Source organism: Vidua chalybeata, chromosome 4 (assembly GCF_026979565.1).
Source record: "Vidua chalybeata isolate OUT-0048 chromosome 4, bVidCha1 merged haplotype, whole genome shotgun sequence".
Classification (NCBI taxonomy): domain Eukaryota; kingdom Metazoa; phylum Chordata; class Aves; order Passeriformes; family Viduidae; genus Vidua; species Vidua chalybeata.
In genome coordinates, this window is record NC_071533.1 from 39,937,644 (window position 1) to 39,964,017 (window position 26,374).

General features: G+C 38.2%; 1 protein-coding gene across 1 annotated transcript in view; it reads right to left on the minus strand.

The window, feature by feature from the left end:
- TENM3 (teneurin transmembrane protein 3) overlaps window positions 1-26,374 on the minus strand; it is a 666,217-nt gene that overhangs the window by 167,202 nt on the left and 472,641 nt on the right. The window contains exon 10 of the mRNA XM_053940099.1: window positions 6,340-6,549. Coding sequence (XP_053796074.1) covers window positions 6,340-6,549 — 210 coding nt within the window. The remainder of the gene's footprint in view (window positions 1-6,339; window positions 6,550-26,374) is intronic.

Genomic DNA, 26,374 nt, shown 5'->3' on the forward strand with positions numbered 1-26,374 from the left:
CATAACAAGCGTAGCCATAGCTTAGTAAGAAAATCTGTCATAAACTCCAAACTCACATATACCTGATTTGAAATGCACACAAGTCCTACTAGAAAAGCTCCAGGAGGTTACCTCAGTCCACCTTCTCCTAATTGAACATAGGTTTGTTCTCAGCAGTACGAGTTACATTTTTATTTGTTTTAATATCATATTAGAAAGTGACAGAGCTTCTGTCACTTCCTTGGGACAGACTTTGATATCTTAATGTAGTTTACTGTTAAGCCGTTTTTCCTAACAATGTGCCTAATCTTTCCTTTCCTTATTTTCATCCTATTACTTTTAATTGTATCCCCACACTGCATGCAACATGTTCCGTTCTATCTTTGGTTATTAGCTTCTCTTTGCCAGTAATTAATTATTGCTCAGGCCACGTATTGAGCCAAAGTTTAATCTCTTAACCTACTCCCATATAGTTATACCTCCAACCTCATAATTGTTTTCATACACGTATATCTGAACAGTAAAATAAAGAGCAATAAGAGAATTTGACAGGAACTTTGAAGAAGCAAGATGTCTGAATTCCAAACTGATATTCCATTGATACTGTGCCTAGGAATCCCTCTTTGCTGATATATTTGTAAATGCAGCTCCAACTGTACTTGTGAGTCAGACCGTGCTGCAGATTAATGCCTATGACCATTTCTCCTTAGATTTTTCCTGAATACACTGCACTTTAGACCAGCTTATATTTTTCAGTTCTAATTTCATTTTGGTAGTTTCTGGCTATACAATTAATGAACTTTCCTTGCCCTCTTCTATTAACATTTCGTCTCTAGTTAGCACTTAGAACACTTGCTATTTAGTATCATTGGGAAATTTTTAGTGCCATTTTTACTCCATCATCCATATAACTAATGAGGATGTTAAATAAAACCAAGATTATAGGATATCCCCATGATGTACTTCAAAACAACTCCTCCTTGTTTGAACTATTAATCCTAATTTATTATCACAGAATATTTCAATCCAAACAGGTCTGACTTAATTTTTAAAGTAACATGTTCTAGGGCCAGTGTCAGACCTGAGGACAAATTGTACGTACTGATACAACAGTGACAAAATTTAATTTATGATGAATTATGAGATAAAAGATAAAACTCTCATTAAGCAATGTGTAAGACAACAATGAAAATAAGGCATGTGGATACCCTCAGAGATTCCAGATGACTGACAGTTCTGAGAATGATGAAAAGAAAAAGAAGTAAATATATATATTTCACTGAAAAAAACCTGAAGAGTTTTAAAGCATTTAATCTCATGACCTCAAGTTTGTTTCCTTGAACACCCCCACACCCCCTTCCCTCTCCTTTTATTCCCCAATAACCTAAACTACTAAAATGCAGTTCATTGGAGCATGGTGCTAATAACACCAACGTTGTGGGCTCAATCCCTGTGTGGGCTATCCACTTAAAAGTTGTGCTCGATGATTCTTGTGGATCTCTTCCTACTAAGAATATTCTAGGATATCAAAAGAATTCCTTCTGTGAAATTACATGGCAGGTGACAGCCTGGCTGCCAAGTTCTAGTTCACCAGCACATGCAACTTCCTTTGTGGAGTAACTATGGCAAAGCAGAGATGGAGTAAGGACTGGGAAGTGTTTAGTAGGCACTAAGGCAGGACTACCAGAAAGCCACACAAGGTACTTCCACATTGGCTAAGATTTAATTTGCCATAGGTTTTTTCAATATTCACAGGTTATTTCCAACCTTCTCACAATCCAGTTGGGTATGAAGGCGAAAAATCCCATTTTCCTCTTCCCACCCTGATAGGAGCTGCGAGGGAAGAAAAGATGCCTTAAAAGTCACTAGCATCTTCCACTAACTTATAGCACAAATCCCTGTGTACACTTCCAAACACTTCCATTTCATTTTGCTCTTGGTGACAAGAAAAAGGCAGAAGTGAGGCAGATTGTTAAATTATGCTGGTTATATATGAATTGTGGTATCTGTGCAGAAAACATAAGAGATGTACGGAAAATCTGAAGAGTAAAAAACCCTTAACAAACTCCTAATAAAATTCACATCTATGCTCTATACTTGTGTTCTATCTGGTGTTTACTAGTGCCAGCCTTGAGCATTGTGCACCTATTCCCTCAGGTACCTGTACAAAAGCAAAAGGCTCTGACCTTGGCTTCTTGACATTGTGGGATAATAAAAACAATAATTTCAGTATGGCAGATACTTCTGTATAAGCTCTTCCATCAAGTTCTAATGAATCATCATGAACTAAAGTCCTTAATTTATAGGAGAATTATGCCACAGCACATTTGGTATCTGTAGAGTGAGATGTCCTACAATGAGACCTCTGAATGCAGAGAGTTCAAATACCTTTACATTCAACCAGCTTTATTACTTTATTTTTTCTCTTTCAGAAGTTTAAATTCAGAATTGTGCTCTAGATTTCCAAATTTGTAGGAAGGCTTAGCCATTTTGAACTGAAAAGCCCATCAATCTGCAATTCCCATGTGGCTGGAGCAAAATCTTGTTTATTGTGCATTACCTGGCAGATCCTTGATCAAGGACAACTGAAAACCAGTTTATATTATATTGAATTTTTTTCAGATCTTCCCATTACAATAACTATCATCACAAATTGTTATTAAGAAACACGAGAACCTTGACGTTCAAATGCACTATACAAATGCTTCTGTGAAATACATCCTTCTCTATTTTGCATTTTCTGGTTCTCCCATATCTCAAATTTAGGGGTAAAAATTCTCAAATCTGAGTTTCTAATTCAGACTCTTCAATTTCATAGTCAGTAGTAAGCATTAAATATTAACTATACCTTGTCTTCATACTCTCTGCTTAAACTAAGAATTGAGCACTTTATTTCTCATTATATTAAATTCTGTGTTAAAAGATAAGCTGCTACTAATTTCAATAAATTTCCCTCCAAATTCTGTCTAATCTATAACTTTTCATGGAAAAAGATTAAGAAACTTATCAAAATGCCTAAATACAGATACTACATGACTTCTGTTTTTTATAAGCAGACTTAGTGACATAAGGAAACCCTCCAACTCAATCACATTCAAGAATTCTTTCCTCCCAGCTTCCAGTTCACTCTACTCTCCCTCTCACTTTAACAACTGTTTCATTTCCCTGCATATGTATTCAGATGTCCCTGTTTATTATAAACCATTTTGCTGTTCTTTCTAAAAACAATAAATGTAATAAGTAAATTGTTCTGATAGCAGTAAGCAAACAGACTGACTGCTGGAACAGTTCTCAGCTCTATACTGAGCTGCACCCTGAAGAAGAGGAACAAGTAGAATCAATCAGAGATGCTATGTAAAAGAAGAGTTGTAACTGATGGTCCTAAAATTTATCTCCTCCTGAATTTCATGACTTACTAACACATTGCTCTTAGAGAAACTAAATTATTCCTATTAAATTGTCCACAACAGTCCTCACTTGATCTGAATTTTTAAAGCTACTAGTAATACCTCCATGTAGACCGTAGCTTCTTGTGGTAAGCATCTGATAACTCATTTTACTAATTCTCTTTGCTTTTTAAGCCAATTCCAGAAAAGGAAGCTAATTCCCACGGGTTAATAAAACAAGCTAATCAAATCCAGCTTCACAGATTAATATAATTCTACACACATATTCAGATCCTTTAAATTTTGAGTGAGCCAATCAAATAAAAGACATTGGTCAAATGGACTCATTCTAAAGGAAAAAAATCAGATGTTTGAATAGACTAAGAAGATGTTAATTCAACTTGCTATTCAAATAAAGTCAATATAACTGAAAGCAGTTCAATAATATAATTGTTTTCAGTCAGCACTTTTTTTATCCCTAAATGCTTCAGCAGTGATCGCTCACCCTCTGCCAACAAAAACACTGGACAAAGTTATCTGGAATATGGCACTGAATTTACTTTGAACCCATTAAGATTAGATAGCATTGAAAGCTATCTATGATGCCAAAGAAAAGACAACTGGTGAAAAAAACCCCTTCTTTCTATGGAAGTGCTACACATCCTGCATTACTTACCATTTTAGCTAAAGAAAATGCAATAATCAAATAATAGCATACTAAAGACTACAATTAAATGATATTGACTTGATAGGATAGAATTTGAGAGATCCACATACTACAATGCAATGTTACACAACCATGCATATCATCAAGTAGAAGAAAGTTGTAGCTAACTTATTAAATTCTGCTTTTCCCTGTTTTACAAAGAACATACTTTTTCCCCACCAATAGGCCATCAGCCTATAGGAGAAACCAAGCATTAGCAAATCAGATAGATAATCCAAGCAATATTCATTTATGTGCTGAGTGAAAGGAATCTTTCTTCCAGTAACACAAACCCTGAAAATTTTCATTTTCATTCATGTGGAAATGGAAGTCTGCTACCCGAAGAGCTATTATCTTCTCCTTAACCAGCAGAAAAGCAACAAGCCTGACTCAAATTATGGCAATCACTATACATACAGTATCTGTGGTTAGCAAGCTAAGGCACTTCTAAAAAGAAGTCTAATCTTGTGGAGAGAAAGATCATCTGACAGCAGGAACTGGAAACACTTCTACCACACATACATGCTGAAGGGGTGAATATCAGACATCTGCAGGTAGAGGATACAGGGAAGATGAGTGGGAAGAGAGAGGGAAAAGGAAGAAGAACATACTTGCAGAATATGCTGGGTCTTCCTCCTTCTTACCAAAAGTCTTACAAAGAACAACTGTCTCAACACATACCACAGTGCTAATTCCTGTCCTACTTGTAATCAAAACCCCTCTGATGTTCTGCTAAAAGGCTGAGACTTGACTTGACACAGGATCAGATGAAATTAATTTAGCTTGTCTGGGATGAAACAAGTTAAGGAACATTCCTGAAGGTTGGTAAACTCACTGGCAAGCAACTGTTCAAAATTTCAGAAGCAACAAAAAGCCTAAAATCTAGAGGAATGATTAACATTTACTAGCTTCCTAAAAGATGCACACAGATCCTCCCAACTATTCAAAATTTTTACCAGTTTTGTCTTGCTTTTGCATTTTTCATTTATAAAAGAAGGGTTGGAGGATATAGTAATCAAAATATATTGACTTATTGAACTAAATCAGGCTATCTTTTGGATAATGAATATATTTTCTAACAGATTTCATATTGCTAGAGATAAAAGAAAGATAGCATACCCTGATTTTGACAATGCATGACCATTTTTTGAGTTCTTCACAGATTAAATACTGAGCAAGTTCAACATGCAAAAATAAAGTTATCATTAATTTTAAAGACCTTAATCCAATGTGTCAAATTCACATACATGAGTGCTCTTAGCAGACTGGCCTTTTAGACACAACACCAAAACTCCACTCAAAGCTAAGAAGAGAAGCTCAAATTTAGTGTTATGCTTGGCAAAATAATTCTGTCCAATCAGCTGATGTGCAATCTGCAGAAAAAGATTTCTCCATACCCCCTCTAGTGGTTCATCTGCAGGTGAGATTTTAACAATCAAAAGACAGAAATGGTTCTTAGAATTTGAAGTGGCTTGCTCCAATCTTTGCTGATCTACCTGAGAAGGGCTGTGAATTAAAAAAAAAATCTTCCAGACTGCCTATGCCTACACCAAGAAAGTCTGTTCAGTCATGCAGCAAAAATGGAAACCTGTGGCTAATATATTTTCTCATATCAAAAGAAAAAAGAAAAAAAAGAAAAAAAAGTGGTTTCTTTGGGCACAATGTGTAAGCAGGCACTGGTGTTTAAAGTATGTCACTCCTTTTGCTTACTGATACTGGTTGGAAGGAAGGGAAATGTGCAATCATCTATCTCAGAAGTGCCTCCTGTCATCTCACAGCTCTCTTTAGAGTTTTTTTTCCACAGTTTTGAGTACCCTATCCATTAAAAAAAATCCTCCTCTCCTTCCCTTAGGAAATCAAAGTAACGGCTGGAACCTGCTAAACTTGATGAGGTAGTAAAAGACAACTTTTACATTATTCTGAAGCTAAATATCACGACAGTTTAACCAACTTCAGTACCTTTAAGTACCCTTTAAAAAGTATAACTAAAGGTTAGTCACTTGCTAAAAACTAGATTACATAATAAATCATTAATAGCTACTGCTTCACATAAGCATTACCTGTTAAATGACTTAAATGATCTTTTCAATATTAGCAGTTATTTTCTACTCTTGCTTCTCTTACAGTAAAATAGAAACAATTTGTGGCATTTATGGAAAAATCAGTTTAAAATACAGAGTCATTTTGATATATTTTTGTTAGACAATTTCTTAAGAAGATGGAAAACAAAAGGGTATTTAAACTATGGACAAATTGTCCTCTTCTTACCATGACCTGGGACAGATACTGGATTATCACTGGTCTGTACTAGATATGAGCCGGCAGTATAGTCCTCATCTGTATCAGAGTCCTGAACTGGCTGGCTGGCATTATTACTTAATAACCACCTCTGGTTGTCATGGAGATTGGGTGATGGAGGAGGGGAGTGTAAATGTTCAGTAACTGATGGACTAGATGAGGAGGATGGCATGGGAGGACCTATAAAAAAATAAAAAGCATTTAAAATATGGGTCAAGATATCACATGAAAAACAATTTATTTCTTGTATCACCAAAAGATGAATATTCTACTTCAAACAAGGAAAAAAGATGGACAAAGAAAATATGACAATTGCCTGAAATAAACTGGTTTAAGTGTTTTAGAAACCATAACATAATGCCATGACTTGATATTTCAGTGAACAGTGTTTATTATACAGGATTGTTTCTTTCAGTGAGACACTCCTGTCTAAAATCTATTAGTGCAATAAAGTAATACAAATAAGCAGGCACAGAAACAGAGAAACAGGACCAGTTTTCCAAGTTCACACATACAGGGAAACTCACCACTGTAAATTTTTGCCACAGGTTACTCTGACACAACTTTTCATTTTCAGCAATGTTTCTCAGACACATGCCATTTAAAACCTATCAAAATGTTTCACCTGTCAAACTTATGTCCATCTGCACAAGTTGTTTTAAAACATGCATACGCAATGACTACATCCCATTCCTGCATCTTGAAAGTATCTTAAAGTCATCATGGAGGAAGACAGATTTAAATAAAGCCTTAGCATATCATAACAATGCATTTAGTCCTTCAATTAAACAATAATTAGGCCAGAATGCAACAGAGAAAGAATTATCTAATCTACCCTGTGAATATATAGGTTCTTTATAGTCTTTAGTGATCACAGATCTTATTCAGAGTAAGACTGCTGAACTACTTTTGAATAAAGTGTTGTTGCCTGTAGGTGGGGAATGTGCCAGAATATGAAGAAGCTTTATTACATAATTTATGTTAAAACCAAAATTAGATTAATCCGCATGGTTATAATTCATAACTATAAATCTAAATTTAAATTAGAGGAAAAGGGCCTTTTTTTCATCATATAATGATTTGGTTTTATGGTACTTAGTAGTATAGTTATGCTGCAGAGGTGCTGTGCTTCTCAGTGTTAATAAATCATACTGACACCAGTAGCTTGAATTACTTTCCCTCCACCTCCCTTGTACCCTGCTAGAATCATGCTAATTATTATTTTCGTTTTCTTTCATATTCAGTTTATACCATCATATAGTATCTTAAATATCTCTAAAACATGTTGCTAAGTCCTTACCAATTGGCCTCTTTGGGAAGAAACCTATGAAAGCCTCACCACAAACTATTCACTTAATACTTCCACATATCATTTACCCCTTTTTGTAGTACATATGTTTTGTACATATGTTGTATGCACAACATATATTATGACCATTTAAGATGGGGGCTTGGTCCTGGAAGGAAAGTGAGCACTTACTACTAGTCAAGTAGCTCCTGTGTAAAACCCAAGGTTTACGATCAGGGAAATAAAAAGTACGGGGGAACGACATTTTACAGGGCTCAACTTGTGAATTTAGAAGTAGGGAATGGGCACATTTTGTAGCTCGAGATAAAATGCCAACAGGTTTTCTTGCTACACCTTGATTTTTCACATTGCTTGCTTCAGTAACCTTTGTAGTTATTTCTTGATGCAATATTTAATGCATTATTTATGGTATACTTAAACTGACTTAGGTAGCCATTATATTTCATTTTTTGAATAGTTCCAATAAAAAAAAGTAGTGGGTTTTGTAATATTTTTTTTTTAATCTTGGAATAAGCCTCCTTTACTTGCTTTGGACCTCTCTTAGAGGAGAGCTGCAGTAATATGTTCCAGATGTATATGTACTGTCTGAAGCAAGTCAACATTTCAGTAGTATCTTTGGACTTTATATATAACACCTCTCAATATGCTTCCTTTCTCCTTCTCAATTTACACTCATTACCTTTCAGGCATAACAGAGCCTTGATTGCACAAATCATAATCATACAAAACACGTTGCCTGAAAATGTGTCACGTCCAAGGTTCCTTAATTGTTTTGTAAACTCCCTCATTTATTCAGAACTATTAATTGTCTCCGTGCTACATGGCTAGCTGACACTGCACTGCACTGATGAGTAGCCATCCGGAACATGCACCACTTGGGTGCCCTGGTTTACTGAATTTCTTAGCTCAGAAAACACCATTTGTCAGGTGTGGGGTGGAAGTGCAAGGGTATTAGCAAAGCTCCCACCACTACGCTCAGCAGGGACAGATCTCTGCTACTGCAAAAATCAGTTGATTAGGGCTGTAAGACCACCAGGAAGTTATCCAATTCTTAAAAATAAACCGAATTCTAGCAGACAGGTCTTACAATCATAGAATCATTTAGGTTGGAAAAGAATTTTAAGATCACTGAGTCCAACCTTTAACTCAGCATTGCCAAGTCCACCACTAAACCATGTCCCTAAATGCCACCTCTACATGTCTGTAAAACACCTCCAGGAATAAGAGACTCAACCACTTTTCTGGGCAGCCTGCTCCAAGTTGTGATCACTGTTTAAGTGAAGAAGTTTTTCCTAATATTCAAGATAAACTTTCCTGAAGCACTGCTAGCTCATGTTCAGCTGGCACTTGACCAGCATCTCCAGGTTCTTTTCTGCCAGACAGCTTTCTAGCCACTCTTGTCTGAGCCTGTAGCATTGCATGGAGTTGTGACCCAAGTGCAGGACCCAGAACTTGGCCTTGCTGAACTTCCTACAACTGGCCTCAGCCCATTGATCCAGGCTGTCCAGATCCCTCTGTGGAACCTTCTACCCTCTAGCACACCTATATTCCTGCCTAACTCGGTGTCATCTGTGAGCTGAATGATGGCACACTTGATCTCCTTCAGATAATTGATAAAAAATGTAACCAGGACTAGCCCCTGAGGAACTCTACTGACTAGCCACCAGCTGGGTGCAATTCCATTCACCACCACCTCTCTGGGCCTGCTCATCCAGTCAGTTTTTAACCCAGCAAAGAGGACACCCAGCCATACCACGGGAAGCCAGGTTCTCCAGGAGAATGTTGTGGGAGGAAGTGTCAAGAACTTTACTTAAGTCTTGGTAGACAACATCCACAGCCTCTTCCTCATCCACTAAGTGGGTCAGTTTGTCACAGAAGGGGACCAGGTTGGTCAGGCAGAACCTGCCTTTTGTAAACCCCTGCTGGCTGGGCCTGATCCCCTGTTTGTCCTGTACATCTTGCATGATTTTACTCAAGATGACCTGCTTGGCAGAGATCACCTTGCCGGCACTGAGGTCAGGCTGACAGGTCTGGAGTTCCCTGGAACCTCCATCTGGCCCTTCCTGTAGATAGGTGTCACACCATTCAACTTCAGTCGCCTGGGACAGCCACACTTGACCAGAGCTGCTGGTAAATGACTGGAGGTGGCTTGCTGAGCTCTTCTGCCAGCTCCCTCAGTACCCCTGGCTTGAGCCCCCATGACTTGTGGGTGTCTAAGTTGCATAGCAGGTCACTGACTATTTCTTCTTGGATTACAGGGGCTTTGTTTTGCTCCCCATTCCTGTCTCCTAGCTCAAGGGGTGGGGGACCTTGAGGCCGACTCTTCTTACTTTAAAGACTGAGGCAAAGAAGGCATTGTTACCTCAGACTCTTCCTCATTCTTCATCACTGTATTTTCCCCCTTCACCCTATAAAGGATGGCTATTCTCCTTAGCCCTTCTTTTGTTGCTTTCTTGTCACAAAGTTACATGGTCTGCAGAAAAAAAGGGAGCCAGCTGTAATATGAGCCAATTTTTCACAAGAACCCTAGGCCAACCAGCTGGGACACGTATTTCTGTACAATTTCATCCAGAACTGGCAGATTTTTGCAGTGAGCTCGTCTGTGATTCCAAGTGAAAAGAGAGATAGCTATCTATACTGCCATTTATAGAATAAGCTACACATTAAGAAAAAAAATACTTAACACACTTTCTAGAGGAATCGTAAATGATGTGCATATTCCTTTCCAATTCTTTTTTTTACATGGAATGAAAGGCATTCAAAAGTATTTGGCAATATCCCCTCTTGAAGTTGTAACAAACTCATTTATAAATCATAAAAACATTAAGTATGAAAAAAGCCAATTAGATTGATTATAACACTTTTCCCATACAGCTTAGAAGTATACAACACTAAGAATATTTCATTCTAAGAAAACCCACATAAATAGAACTTCTGATTTTCTCCCCATTCTGCTTCTTTTGGTATCCACCTAGCAAAGCATTTGGTTGTTCTACTTTGACTTTCTTGCCCGTATTTTAAAAAAGCAAAAGTTCTTGTTTTTAATATGTGAACTTGATTCAACAGTAAGATATTTTTCACAGGCAAATATGCTGGACTTAAGAGTATTTAAATCTCATGTTTTAGGTCAGTTATGAGGAAGAACACACTTTATTTTGTTGGCATTTTCATAATTGAAAACATATGACTTTAAATGATCTTTATGTACTTCAAAAAAATTATCTTACATGAAAATGCAAAATACAGCCAAACTCCAGCAAGAACAGATTCAATATAGCAATATGTGAAGAGATGAATAGATTTGCTAAGGATATGAGTCCCCAAAGAAAGTAAAACACAAAGAAAATAGGTTGTAAGAAGAACATTAAAAAAGAAGTACACCTGAGCTAATAATGGATACATTAAATACATATATACAAGGTAATTATGTTAAAAAAAAAGGGCAGTGTTCTCTGCCACGATCAGCACTTGTCGGGATCTGTGATATTTAAATGCTCCCGAGACTGTAGAAAGTCTCTGTCTTTCAGCCCCGCTGCCAAAGGAGGAGTCGTAATTCGTCTATGCTGGTTTTCAAGGTTGTTTATTTCTTCTTATCTAAAATATTTTCTCTCTGACCTGCAGCAAGTCTGTCTCGCAGGACAGCGTGTGGGGCTCTGCCCCTCAGTGGGATGTTACAAACATTATATACTAGAAACTACATGTGCTGTATTTACAATAATGTGCCAATATCTATCACCCATGTTGAACAGTGTGTCCCCAGCCTAAACCAATAGAAAAATGCCAACACCACAGTGAAACATGGAGGGCATGAAGAAGAAGAAAAAGGACAAGGCATGCCCAATTTTCCTCCATCTTACCCCCTTTGAACCCCTCATTTAGAATACTAAAATTCTACTTTTGCACCCGTGCCACACTAATTACTACTTCTATCAAACACTCAGAGCTTGTAATTCATCCCATAAGATTGAAAACTCTTTTCCATGGACAGAGATCAGAGACAGTGTCTCTCGGAGCTATGTACAGGGGGGTTCCTGACCCCCTGCCAGGGTCCCAGACCTTCCAGGGCAGCCACAGGGATGCTCTGGATTCCCACAAGCACTGACCTAAAACATGGCACAAATTAAAAATTGGAAAGAGAACTAATGTCACATATTCAAAGGGACAAGTATGGTAAGTGCAACCCATAAAAAGATAGCAAATAAACAATGGAAAGACTGCAACAATTGACTGGTAGTAATGTACAGGAATTTCTGTATTAAGTATATTAAGGCTTAACTAAGTCTAAAGCTGAGCCTCTGTCAATTGGTGCTGCCCAACACCACAGGTATCATAACAGGGAAAGAGAGTGGGGCTGCTGCAGTTTGGGAAGGACTGGGGGCAGAGCAGGGCAGAGCTGTACCTTCAACCCCAGAACCTCAGGCACTTCCACCTGGCCACAACCCGAGTTAGTACAAGCTGCCTTCCCTTAAAAAAAAAAAAAAAAAGAAAGAAGCTATTTGCAGCATTTAAGCTTATTCACTGCTCAGCTCTCATCCTCTATAGGTCACTAGTTGCTACAGAAACACTCTGCTTCAACAACACCAATGAGTGCCTGGATGAACTGCATCTCCACTAGATGTATTTTAGAGAAAGTAGTGCTAGACATTTTTAGAAAATGGCATTTAGGAGAAAAGTAAGATAGGAGAGAAGCAGTAGTAATGACCTGCTGTTACAGGGTCGGCGGGCTGAAATAGATGACCATGTGCACTTATGAAATCTTCTCACTAGATTCAAACTCTTAAACCAGAGAGATTTTGCTGGCAATGACACTAAGAAGAAAGGAAAAAAAAAACTTGTTTATTTCCTATTCTTATTATAAATCAGATTTTTCTGACTATAATTCATGAAGCAACAAAAACTTTCCTGAGCTGAAATATGATCTTAAAAATGTGTAGTTTTCATTGCTTCATGAATTTCTTTAATGCTGAACATATATCTAGATTGTCCCTAAAAACCTGGCATTATCAACTTACTTCCATAAGATGCATTGCAAGTTACATACTTTGAAAAAGTAATTTCACTATAAAAATTTGAAGGGCCATTATTTTAATCTCAATCAGGCTGCATAAATCCTATACCAAACTTATGTACAACTTCTGATGGCTGCTTAAAGCAATACAACAGTAGACAGCTCTGTTTAGGCTGTTTAGCTATGGCAGAACAATGCATTTTTCCATTCACAGTGTTGGCAGCCCTTGTCACTGAGACTGAAGAAAAAAAAATTCCTCTATCTACATCTCAAGCACACAGAAGGAGAGTCTTATTTTGAAGTGGTAAAGAGATTCTTACTGACTTCAATGTCAGTAAGAAAATGGTATTAAATTACAATTTGCAAAGTAGATATCTCGCTACTGAAATTAATGAGATTTTGGCTGGTGAATTAATGGAAATGAAGATTTCATGCTATATTAAATGGCACTACTATGTCACATAAAGCCAAACCCAGACCCCATACTGTGGAAAAACATGTTATACATATAATGGATCACTATGAATAGCTATATATCTCTATTCTGTACTTTGCTGCTCACAACAGGACAAAGCAGGTTGCTGTTGTGGGTTTTTTGTTTTGTTTTTTTTTTTTTTTTGTTTTTTTTTTTTTTTTTTTTTTTGGTTGTTTGTTTTTGTTTTGGTTTTCTTGGGTTTTTTTTTTTTCAATAAAATAGTTTAAGGATCTTATAAAACTTGGATGAGACAGGCAGTGGCTTTTGAAGGTCAGAAATAACAAGTCTTCTGGCTAAATTAATTAGAAACCAAAACACTTTCAAACATGAAGGACACTTACAAGCCTTCTGAATCAAGCTGAGATGACTCTTTGCAATCTGTTCTAAGACTTCCCAGTGTGCTGAAAGCTGTACAGACTCTTGTTAAAAAGGGCACCTATACCCTCCTAACAAGTTTACTGATTGCATCCCAAAATTTCAATTTCTAGTGTATCACATGTAGATTGACCCAAAAAAGCCTCTAAAAACCCCCAAGCCCCTGCACCTGGTATGTACAACCCTTAACGACTGCATTTTGGACCTTTTCATCTCTGCATATAAAACAGTAAGTTAGTAACAAGTGAGTTTTAATTTTAAACTAATTTTTCATTATGGACTTCCTGTATGCTCTCCAACCTGTATGACTTGGCATTGGCATTTATCTCTCTGCTGGATCCTGCAGCCTTCTGCAGCCAACCTGCAGTGACAGTTATCTCTTAATTAATACTCTACATGCAAATGGAAGTATCAAAAACTGCTGTTGTATAGCACACAAAGAACAATTACTTATAACCAACACAGTTCTCTTTATCTATTTATACCAGAGTTGACCGCTGTAGTAGCTACTGTGAAGACCTCCCCAAGGAAATACATGCATAGACAGTCTTCCAAATATACACACACATATAAATAAGACGGTATGAATCCATCTACAGTGAAAAACACTGCAGTGAGAAGAAATTACATGCCAAGAACTCTTTTAAAAACAAATGCTTTCAAGTGCATAGAAATGATGCTTGTGATCTATTGTGGATTTTCCATTTGGGTTTTGCTTTATTTGTAATCATAATGGATAATGACCCTTTTACCCATGAACTAGGAGGTGTACTTTTGAAGTTTCAAATCCTTCTGAGTGCTGATGAACTGTGGCTTCATGTCAGATGCAAACTTTAAACACAAATGATATCTATTTTTCCTATATTTCCTCAAAAAGTTAGCACTTCTAAACAAAACAGATGTACTGACATGTATTCTAACTCACAAAGTTGCAACTACTTCTATAGACTGTGAAAGCTAAAACTGTACAAGACCATAATCAAAGGACATTGATTTGAAAAATAAAATTAATCCATTAGAAAGCAAGACAAATAATGGCCTGAAATAATGTAATTTGTTTTTTTTTCTTCTTGGAAGTACAGTATAATAACCAGACTCAGTAATATAAAATTGGCAATTATCTTCTAAAAAAGAGAAAGATTTCTTAAGAAAAATGGTTATGCCTTAGAACTAACACACATTTCTGAAGCAAAAACTTTATGTTTTGAAGCATTTTGGTTATTTCAAAAAGTTAACAGCTGCTGCTCAGCAGATTGTTAAATGAAAAGGACTGCCCTGTTCTTATAGGGGTCAGACTGCATGACCGCAACAGCTCTGTCTTCAGTCCTGAGTTCAGGCAGTGCTCATTTTTGCTTTAAATGGGAGTTTTGTCTGTAAAGAAATTGCAGAATCTGAGCCTTAACTGACAGAGTATCCTAACCAAAATGCACAGCTCTTTCTTCTTACCACAGAAAAAAAATATTTTTTACTATTATTATTTTCAAAAGGAATCACCTTATATATTCAGAGCCAGGTGTAGAGCAAAGATTCACTCACCTAGGCACAAAGTCCATAAGCTGAACCAAAACCTCAAGCATCTCTAGTATCCAGGGTTTATTTTTTTAGGAGCTACTCTGCTCAGCTCAACTGAATCTTCCAGTTTATTTCCCCCAATATTAATTAAAAGTTGATGTGAAAAATACTGGAAGGAAACAGAGAGTTATTCCCAGAAGAGCAAAAATCTTCATTCTACTCAGAAAATCATTTAAAGTGATAGGTCTTCATATTTTTAGAAAAACATTAATCTTTTTTGGGGGGTTGGGGGCGCAGTTTTGGACAGAAGCAAGTTGAAATCAACACCAGATTGCAAAATATTCTGATTAACTCCTATCTTCACTTGAGATGTAGAAGTTCTCACATGAAAATGGCACTTCTCCATTCAGAGCCTCCGTGGGGATTCAGACCCCTCTGCCTTGTGATGGGAGTCTCATACAGTACAGCCAGGACAAGGAGACACCAGGTCAGCCACATACGAGTGGCACACTCACAGTTTTGGCCCAGCCAAGTGCCACTTGCAACCGACTTGCAGGCCCTGGCAGCCAGCACACAGTAGCTGGAGCATCAGAGCCAGAAGGTCTCCAAGGGCCTGCAGCACTTGGACTGTGCACGCAGGGAAGCTCCTGGGGTCCCCATCTGGCTCCTGTGTAACTTGGCCACAGACCTGGCCCTTTCCTACCACAGCAGTTGGTGCCTGCTCAAGCACCAAGAGGCAGAGGAGCAAGGCACACATGCACAGCTCTGCACCTGAGCAATGCAAAAGGCACCCGTGCATGGCCAATCATTTCTGCCTCAGTCAGAGCCCTACATGGCTGTGCACATCTGCCTGGGCCTACTGCTTCATTGACCACTACACAGCAGGCAGGGAAAGGGCAGGAGAGATCTCCTGGGTAGGGGGAATGTGCAGCCAGTACCCTCTGTACCCACTACTCATCGATTCACACGCAAACCAAACTAAGCATTACACAGTGCTGTGAGAAAGAAACCAGCCCTTCTCAAAAGCCTGCCAGGATTTTCATGTTCAAAAAACCCATACTATAAACACACCACAGACACAAGCTAAAACCAGGAAAAAAACCCACCAGGGCTTTTTCTTTTTCCGGCATTTCCAGAAATGGAATCAAGCATCAAAAATGGAGCAGCTGGCAGATACTATAATCAATGTAGGAAGGATAGCCACTCTGAGTCTGTCTTATATTCACTCAGCAATGATACTGAAGTGTTTACCAAGTTCCCACTCTCAATCCTGACCTTTGTAAAAAGACTGTAATTTTTCTGGATGCTGATACTCTTTCAGATGGCAATTCATAAAGACAAATCACCTATAAAAGTAACCTTTGAAGAAATGCTTCTTTGTTCTTCCTATCCATGACTTTTTATTATTAGAGGTGAAATGGATTGAGCCATGTCACATCTGGTTTATCATTCTTCCAACATAACTCAGTGGTAGTCGATGCACTTTGTATTTTCACAGTTGCTTTGGGCTAAATTAGCAGGAGCAGAAAATGTCTTTTTTGAACAGGACAGGAAATGCATCTTGAAGAACACCAGACAACATGAAGGTTTTTTTGGAAGGGAGTGGGAGAGAGGATTCTTAACGAGGAAATAAACCTTCTGAGAATGATTCACAAAGCATTCGGTTTATAGAATCAGTTAATTTCCCATCCTCATTCCTCCCACCCCTGTAAGAAGCAGTTTAAAGAGGAGTGAAATCAAATACTAATTAACTAAATTTGGTTTTCTTAATTCTACTGTGTCCTTTATGAGAAAAGCAGTCTAAGCAATGACAGGGATACCAGTTTTGCCTACTTTTGCTACCAGTGTGGCCACTGCCTTGCAGTCTGCCATAAAGGGAACAACATCTTCGAAAAAAAGCATCCAGAGAACCTCTTAATGACATCAAATTGCTTATGCTAGCAGACCACAGAAAATGACTCGTTTTCTCAGAAGGAAACATAGCAATTTAAAGAGATTTTGATAGATGTGAACAAAGAGCAACGAACTGCTGAAAAAGAGTTCTATCAACCTTACTTACAAAAATAATCCCACTTTTTAGTATTCACAAGAATCACAGAATATTCTGATTTGGAAAGAACCCACAAGGATCATCAAGCCCATCTCAAGTAAATTGGGATCAAACCCATGACCTTGGTCTTATGATCACCATGTTCTAACCAATTAGTTCTTTTAGTGTAGTTATTTATATCCCTGTGAGCTGCATTTTTTGGACTGTAGCTATTTCAAAAGACCAGAGCCATGGCATTGCAAAAGAAGAGGAGGAGAAGGAAGGATACAATGACTATTGCCACCTTTACCAGCTTCTGATTGCAAGCTGCCCCAGACAGTGGCACACGCTCCCCCATGAGCTCTGTGTGCCTCCCAGCAGGGCTCTGCAGGGACCAGCACAATGTCGAGCAGCCATCAGAATGAGCAGCACTACTGCCAGAGCCTTCCATGTGCACTAAGCCATCATGCTGCTGCTCCCTGCCTTCTCCCAATAAACCGAGGCAAACCAATACAATTTCCCGTAGCACTAAAGAATCGCGCCATGCCTACAAAAGCACACATTTAGCAATGAGAAAGGAGAAAGCAGTCCTGCCAATGAAACCTCAAACTTACCTAACCAGCAGTGAACTCTGGAAGGGTCTGAAGGTAACACCACTGAAATAGGTATTTTTGTTACTTCCTTGTTGCTTCATTATCAAAAGCCCTTCCCTTCCTGCAGCACTTTCAAGTTCTCTTTCTTGTTAGGGCTTTTTTCTGCTACATTAAATGTAACTCACTAACAAAGGAATTTTGGGGAGGGGAGGAATTAGAGAATTACCAGAAAATTATTGACTGTTGTCTCACACAGTACCACTCTTACAAGCAACGGGACATTTACTGGACATTGATGTCTCATTACATCTAGTATGTAATTTATTTCTCTGCTGGAAGAGAACTTATCAGTTTTGCCCATGTGGAGAAAATGTTTCTACTTTAGAAACAAATAGACCACCACAGGCAAGAAGCTGGAAAACCCACTGCATGATCACTGAAGTCAGCTCACTACCAAAGCTGCTAAGGCAGCAGGGTTGCAATGGGCCAGAGGTGGCATTTTGGGGCCAGATTTTTGACAAAGCCTCATTGAGGAATTATTTAGAAAACTGAGAACAATAAAATCTATAAGGTACTGAGAACTGAGAGAAAGCTGGACTCTGTATTTAGGTGTCTCTGGTAATTCAGCATTAAACAAAAACCCCACCAAGTCCCTTATTTTTGCCTGAAGATATAAGCAATAATGTATCAGCTGATAAGAAAATTTTGTGAAGCACTACAAACTTGCATATTTTTAGTCACTCTTCCACTGTAAGAAATTATTGCTATCTAAAACAGAATATGTTTTGACTAGTATATAAACCTTTTATTTGATAGCTTTTAATTTTTTAACATTTTATCTGCACTTACACTCAGCAGGACTGGATAAGTGCACTAGCAATATGTACAATTTAAAACCATACATTTTAAATAGGGTCAGTTATCCATTCAAGTTCAAAAGAATATAGACTTAGCAATTCTTAAAACAAATATACAAATCCCTCACATTAGCTTAGGTAGGTCAGAAAATGCTGAATGGAGTTGAAAAAAATACCTTTAGCCTCAGACTAAACACAGAAAATTTCAGTCCAAGAGTGCTTTTCATAAAGTTATGAGCTAATGAACAAAAGGGCATCCTAATAAAGTTTCATGAAATATTAGCTATGAAATCCAGCAGTAATGTCATAATCTTTATTTCTTTGCCAACTCGACCACTTCAGAATAGTAAAAACCAAAGTAAAGTAAACTACACCAGTTACTGTGAAAAGGTTTTATCTCAAAGAAAATAGAAAAGGACCAAAAGATTGGGGGAAAATTCCAAAATAGAGAAAATACTTGTTTATGCCTGAGTGGAGCCAAGGGTAACAAACCCTCTTTACCAAGCTGCTTCCAGAATCCTTGGGCCTTGGTCCAGGGACAAGGGACACGCCAGCTGGGCCATCCATATCTGCCAGCAGGCAGAGGTTATCCATCTCTTTGAAAAGGGATGAAAGAAAATTGCTGTCTGAGTGCTTTGCAAACTCTGAAAACAACTGCTCTTCAGCTAAACAGTAGGATTGCCAGTAGAAGAGGTACAAGTCTCTGAGTTCCAGAAAAAATTACTAATGTTGACATATTCTACTTTCAAGATACCCCCCTCGTTAACAGTAAAAGCTGCCAGATAGAAACCAGTTGCTACCCAGAAAGCATTTAGAACAACTGGTCCGGAAGCCCTGTCCTGTAAAACTAAAATTCCCCATATACATTATAGCATGTGCTTACCAAAACTATCTGCACCTTCCCACCAACCATCACGAATCTCTACTGCCAAAACATCTACCAAAGTACTTACAGATAAGAAAAAGCATGAACAAATTTCTTACTTGACTAGGTTTTTTTTCCCCTCTGAAAAAGACACTTTTTAACAGGTTCTTGGCCAAGATTACATTTGTATTCACACAATACCTCTTTTATGAAAAGATGTAATGCAACCAATTACGAGAGCAGCTCCTGAAAAACCCAGCTAATGGCTTGACTTGGTCTGCATTCATATCAACACAAAATAACTAATTTGATACAATACTTGATAATGGAGCACCATGCAATGAAGAGATTACGTAGGAACACTTAAAAGATGCTCATTCCGAAAGGATCAGACCTTATAAAATGCAATTTATAAGCATGGAGAAAAGAAGAAACACAGAACTGAAATCAGGTTTACCCACATTTCATTAATTTTGTTCTTTGGCATGTTAATGTCTAACACACATGCAGTTTTCTGGTGCAGTTGCTGTTACTACATATAACTTAAATTAGCCTCCTACACTTGAAATGTCATGATTTCTACAGGAAGAGATAAAGGAATAGTCTCAGCTCTCTTGCTCAGTTATCTGAGATGCCTTTTTTTGTGAATTGTTTGTATTTATCTTTGAGATATGGTAGTGGTCCAAATATTAATTCTTTACATGTTTTCTGACACAGTTATCATTCATTATATATTTCTGAAGCAGTTACAACCTGCAAAGTGAACTCTTGGTCAGAATCTTTACATGCACAAGCAGAAAACAAATCACAGGATACTTCAAAGTCAGATCCTGTGACTAGAGGAGGCTGTTAATCAATGCAGTTTAATACAAAGCCCTCTGCCTCACTGATGTTAAGATATGCGTGCTGAGGTGAGCAGGCAGTGATATTAAGAACCATACACAAATTTCTTCTGAATAAAAATGATGCATCAGCCCATAACATTTATCAGCCTATACAAACTCTCAGGAATCCAACTTTCACTGCAAGTATCTTTTTGGATCTATTTACATCAGAAGATGAGGTATGAACGATAGCATAATAAGTTTTACTATGTTTCAGGCATAAGTGACTCATACATCATTCCATTTGAAAGAAAAAAATCCTAACATGCAGTACGATATGTTACTGCAGCTGCTCCATGGGAATAACAACATATCCACTTGGAAGGAAAATACATTTATGAAAATGCCTGATAAGCAGAAAACAATTCATCATAAACAATAGTACCCAACTGTTTTTTTGATGGTTTTATGGCCACAGTCTCTTTTCATGGAATCTATTGGATTAAATGCATTCAGCTCTTCCCCTCCAATCCCCAGCTCAAAATAGTCTTCATTGATGTTATCCATAAAAACCAAACAAAAAAACAGCCTTTGAAGGAGGAGCTGTCATGTGAGTTGAATGTAAAGTTACTGAACAGAGTGCATCAAATTATCTTCTTACTTCAGGCATCTCCTACCAGGATCCCAGTTTGAGGGCAGAAATGCATGTTCTCCTGTTTGCTTTGCAAAATACTGTATTTTCATCTTGCATGCCTCCAATCCCCTGCAAAGGTTACGAACTGAATGCTGCAAACTGGGCAGGAAACAAACCTCTAAGAACCGCACAACATAAGTGAAGTCAAGGCAGTGCCACCTGCACCTGTGACCTCCTAGAGACAAGGCTTCCCAATATCTTGGCCTTCCCTTTTACAACTAAAGAAATCTCTACCTTCTTCCCTCTTACCTTTCCTTAGTCTTTTATTTACTTAATGGACACTCTTTATTTTCCCTCACATCACAATTAAAAAGTTTCAGACACCTTTTCTGTTACAAATTCATTAATTTATTCCACTAGAATTCCACTAAAAAATTATCAAAACAAGAACATGTTGGCATGCTGATTGTAGCACTAGTTAATGAATTATGCAATTTAATGTAAAACACTAGCCTACTAAAATAAATATAGAAATTATTTACAGCACTTTGGGACGTGTACATGGGATAACATAAGGACACAGGTTGTACTGGTAATGTCATTGCTTACTTTTCATGAAAGCAAACTCAAGACATGTTTAAAAAACAATGGGCTAAGTAGAGACAGTTGAGCAGTTCTTATGGACTGTCCCACATCCACTCACCAATACAAACTGCAGACTCTTCAACACCAGAACATACCCAGAACTAACTTTGTTCCCACCTGCTGCTAAAGAGGCATCTCAGATGGTATCCCCAACTTTGGGGCCATGTAAGGGTGACAAACCAGGAGAGACAGCAGCTAACCAGAGAAAAGACATTTGAATGTTTTGCTTGATTCAGGCCAGAGGATTAAGTCTGGGTCTCCTACCTTCCAGGTGAGTGCCTCAGCTAATGAGCCTGCAGCTAATAGCAGAGCAACTTGTTATCCCTCTTTTTTTTCATTAAAATCTCTGAAGAACTGTGTTTAGTTCCTCATCAAGATAAATGCCAAACCTGCTAAATTTTTCATGACACTGAATTCTTGTTCTCCTGCCAGCCCTAGTTATGTGTGAACATTTCAGACTCCCTCAGGCATTTATTTTACTACAAAGTCCTGAAATACTTAAGTCTATTAAGACCTAAAATAAACAGGCAAAAAGGAGGAATCTGCTAGTTGTTCCTCCAATCTACATTTTAAGTACACAGTGCCTACACCAGTGAAGTTCAGAAATCATTCTCAGTGTCACCAGTGAAATGATGGTACATTTGGCAACACATGCATCAAGCCATGTCAGCTACCACAGTGGGGTTCAGCTCCACGCCACAGCAGGAGCAGCACTCTCTGTAGGCTGTAAAGATCCAGCCAAATAAGGTGGATCCAGAAAAGCTGGATTTACTAAACACACACACAATGGCTAGTCTGCATGAGCATTACCTCTGGGTTTGTGCCCAACACAGTCCCTGCCTGCTCCCTTGCTGCCAGGAAAGAGGACAGCTGGGAGTAGACTGACTGAAGAATAATTCACACTACTTGGCCTTGGTTACCCTCCTCACCAAAAGTCTTTCTGGAGCAGAAAGCGTGCTGGCTGTGAGCTAGGCTGGCTTGCTGCTGTGCGTTGAACAAGTGGGAGCTTGAGGAAAGGAGGCCAATCATCAAAAGACTTCAGCCAGGCCTTAAAGGGCAGCAGACAACTGACTGAATTAACCACGGGGCTGCAAATCTTCCTGTCACATACACTATGAGCTGTGCCTCCCTAAACTCCCTGAGAGAACACTCAGAAAAAATTCCCTACATAAATTATCTGGATTTTAAGTCACCTACTGAAATAATTTTATGGTCACTCCCAGTTTATCTGTGCATTCTGTAGCTGCTCTCTCCATAGGAGGTCTGAAAATAGACCAAGCTTATCTTGAGGTCTCTTACTACAGAAACTCCAAGAGCACTTTCATCCACAATGTTTCAGTATTATTGCTATAGTCATTGGGATTATATACTTAGAAAGGAAGTAAAAATGGCCAATTTGTGGCCAGAACATATCAAGCTTGACATCAGATCTAAAGATCAATGTTGTTGTCTTCGTGAAACTCCGTGCAGGTGTGAAAAAGTATGTATGGATTGCACAGTCTTATGTTGGATATGCTATGTATAAAGAAGGCAATGTTAGTACTAAATCAGCTGTCATGAGTTGCTAGTATGCACAAATCAACAGCTCATGCCTGTCCCTGGCGCATCCTCAGAAATCTCCCAAAGACCAGACCATCTTCTAAGTAATGTCTCTTATTATCCATACTTCCACTTTTCTATTTTTTTTTAAGTACTTTGTATCTTCTTCTACATCTATTTTGTTTGAAGCAAACTTTAAAAATCCTCTTATTAAACAGTTTCTCTCCTACACTTTTTCAAATTATTTTATATAGATGTTAGTCCTTAGGAGACCAATGCTCAAGACTCCTGTAATGAACGAGATTTAACATGGCTGTAATATGTCTGTATAATCCTGGCAGGTGATGCTGCCTAAAAGCACAACCTAAGATGAAAGGCCTCAAAGCTTTTTGTCATTCAGGCTTGTGAGGGATTTTTGTCCGCAATACAAAATCTGACAGCAGGGTCTTGCCAATGTCCAAGCAAACTGGAGTGCTGATATCCAACTTGGTCCTTGGCCCTGTTTCTGACACTGCCAAAATACTTTGCCAAAGAGATCTTTCAGAAGGCAAAACCAAAAAGATTTCCCTAGACATTATGAATACAGTGGGGAGAGATGTGGGGGAGTCTTCCTGAAACCTGTAATTCTGTAAAGTGCATTTACTTATCATTAAAAAAAGTAGGGTTGGACTAGAACTTGACAGTTCTTTTACACGCTATTTCCCTGGGCTAGTGAAGAATTATGACGGTACTTCAGTTTTCTGGTCTGTCCACAGTAATTTTCAAAAGTAAAAGAACAGGAACAAAATCATCATCAAGCAGTTCTATGTGAGTCTCACATAAACAGTTCTCAGTTCTACAGGTAAATTTTCATTTAACCTTTGCCTGCCAAACTGTTTAAATTAAATGCACATCATGTTAGTTCCATGTATTACTTGTAATTCATTTTACCTCATTACCTTGTGATTTTTGCCCTGTTTTTCTCTCTCTTCACTTCACTGACTTTCACCTTGACAAACTGAAAACATGCCAATGCAAAAAGTGTTTCTTCCTATAATTGGCAAAGTCTTTATGCATAACTGGAAAAATGCTGTAATCCCAGTTACAACAGTACTCTTTTCTCATTCCTCCAATGTGAGCATAATGGCAGTATGAGCTTGAGTGGTGTGTCTGTGATGAATCAGATCTCATGCCCCTGAATGCCCATGGCAGAAGAAAAAGGGAATCAGTCATTTCTCCCAGTGCGGACTGACAGGATGTGAAACACAGAGAGTGAAGTTGGAGTATCAGAGCTGCCAGTTTTTCCATCACACGGGACTCTATAAAGGACCACAAAGCCCATTTCTGTAAGATAAAAACACAAGAACAATCTCTTGCTCTACCTCCATGGACTGAGCGGGACAGAGCTGTCCTCAGCAGAGCACTGCAGTGAAATCACGGCTACGCTTCTGCAGATACCTGAGAAGCTTTACTGCTCTTTGCTTTCAAGAAGCAAAAGGACCTGCTGTCAAGGATTTCACCTGCAATATTCTTCTGCCTTGTGGAGTGAGAACTCCACTTAAGGGCATTAAGAGCTCAGGAACTTGATAGATTCAAAATTTAAGACTAGCGTGACTAAAATCCATTTCCAAATCCTTAAAATCTGAATATATAATACAAACACTGAAACAGCTTTGTCCAAAGAAATATTAGATTGTGACCCCAAAAGTATCCTTCAGTCACGTTTTTTATACAGCTTTGAATGGGACCTGTGTAATGAGGAATGTTAAATGAATATTCCCCCAAAATGAAATGTAACAAAAGCTTCACTCAGAAACCACACATGGTGCTGTCACACATTTATTACCCACGAGCTAAAATTTGTCTAATGTAATTTAAGATTGATCATTACTGATAGAGGACATATGTGTTTTCAATAAGAAGAAATTTCTGAATTAAAAATACTGCTTCCTTTCTAGAGGACCATAGTTTGAAATAACATCTCAGACTTATATAACTGAAATAATAACTCTATAAATTTTCAGGATTTAAAAAAAATTTTTCTCTGTAAATGAAATCTTGCCCTTCCTTCAACTGTTTGCATCATTCTCTCAAACACAAGAAAGGGAAATGAAATCATACAAAATCAAACAAAGCAAAATGTAATAGTATATTAGTTGCAAATAAGAGCAGAAGACTTGCATTTTTGAAATCCAGCTTTTAACAACTGATCTGGTTTTAATTTATGATTAAAATTATTCTTATTATGTTAGTGAGAACAAGGAACTCTGTTATAGTAGGACAGAAGTGGGAAAATTTCGGAAAAAAACCCCAAATTTTTCTGTGAATGAAGTAAGAAATGGCTGGCACTAGACAGCATTCACCTGAGAGTGCAAACTGAAAAGGGAGAATAACTGAATTACTAATGAACATCCCTCTCCACAGCGCCTTGCTACTCGACATCTCCAATGTGGCTAATGTGCTGCCAAATCGTAATACAGGTTCCAAAGAAGCTCCAGGGGAACCTGCAAACCCGACATCTATACGCTAGTGAAGTTAATAGAAACTGTAATAGCAAAAAGACTAAGTGGGCCCTAAGTGGGGTCTAAGAAGAATCAAATTTCAGTTTTCATTAAGTGAAGCCTTACAAAATTAACCCAATTCTTTGAATAGCTCAAACAAACATGTGAAACCAGTGATCCAGTCAATCAATTTCAAAAAGGCTTTTAACAAGTACTTTACCAAAGGCTTTTAAAGGAACTAAGCACCCATGGCAAAACAGAGGTCTCTGCACAACAACATGACTGGTTAAGAGACATAACCAGAAATTAGGGGTAAATGGTCAAACTGCATAGTGAAGGAAGCCTACCAGTGGAATACCACAGGGATCTGCACTGGGATCTGATCCCCTTCCCATACCTGTAATTGACCTGGAAAGGTAACTGAGCACTGAAGCAAACAAGTTTGCAGATGATACCAATTTATTCATGGCTGTAAGGATGAGGGGCAAGTGGTGAAGAATCACAGGACCTTATGAAATTGAGTGACTAGACAATGGAATAGTAAATTAAATTCAGTGTGGATAAGTGTAGAGTGATGCACATGGGAAAATATAACCTTAACTTCACATGTACAGTGATGGGCTGAACATTATCGCTCAGGAGTGAGACCTTGAGGTTACAATAAATAGTGCCATCAAAATGTCAGCTCAGTGCTCAGCTGCCAAAAGAAAGCAGCCCAAATATTAGGTATTGTTAGGAGCTGAGGAAGTAAAGCAGAGAACACAATTATGCCACTTTGTAATGTCACTCAGTTCATACACTGTCTCTTCTTCCACTGATGTGTTTCGGGGACATGCTTTGCCACTGAGTATTTTGTGTTT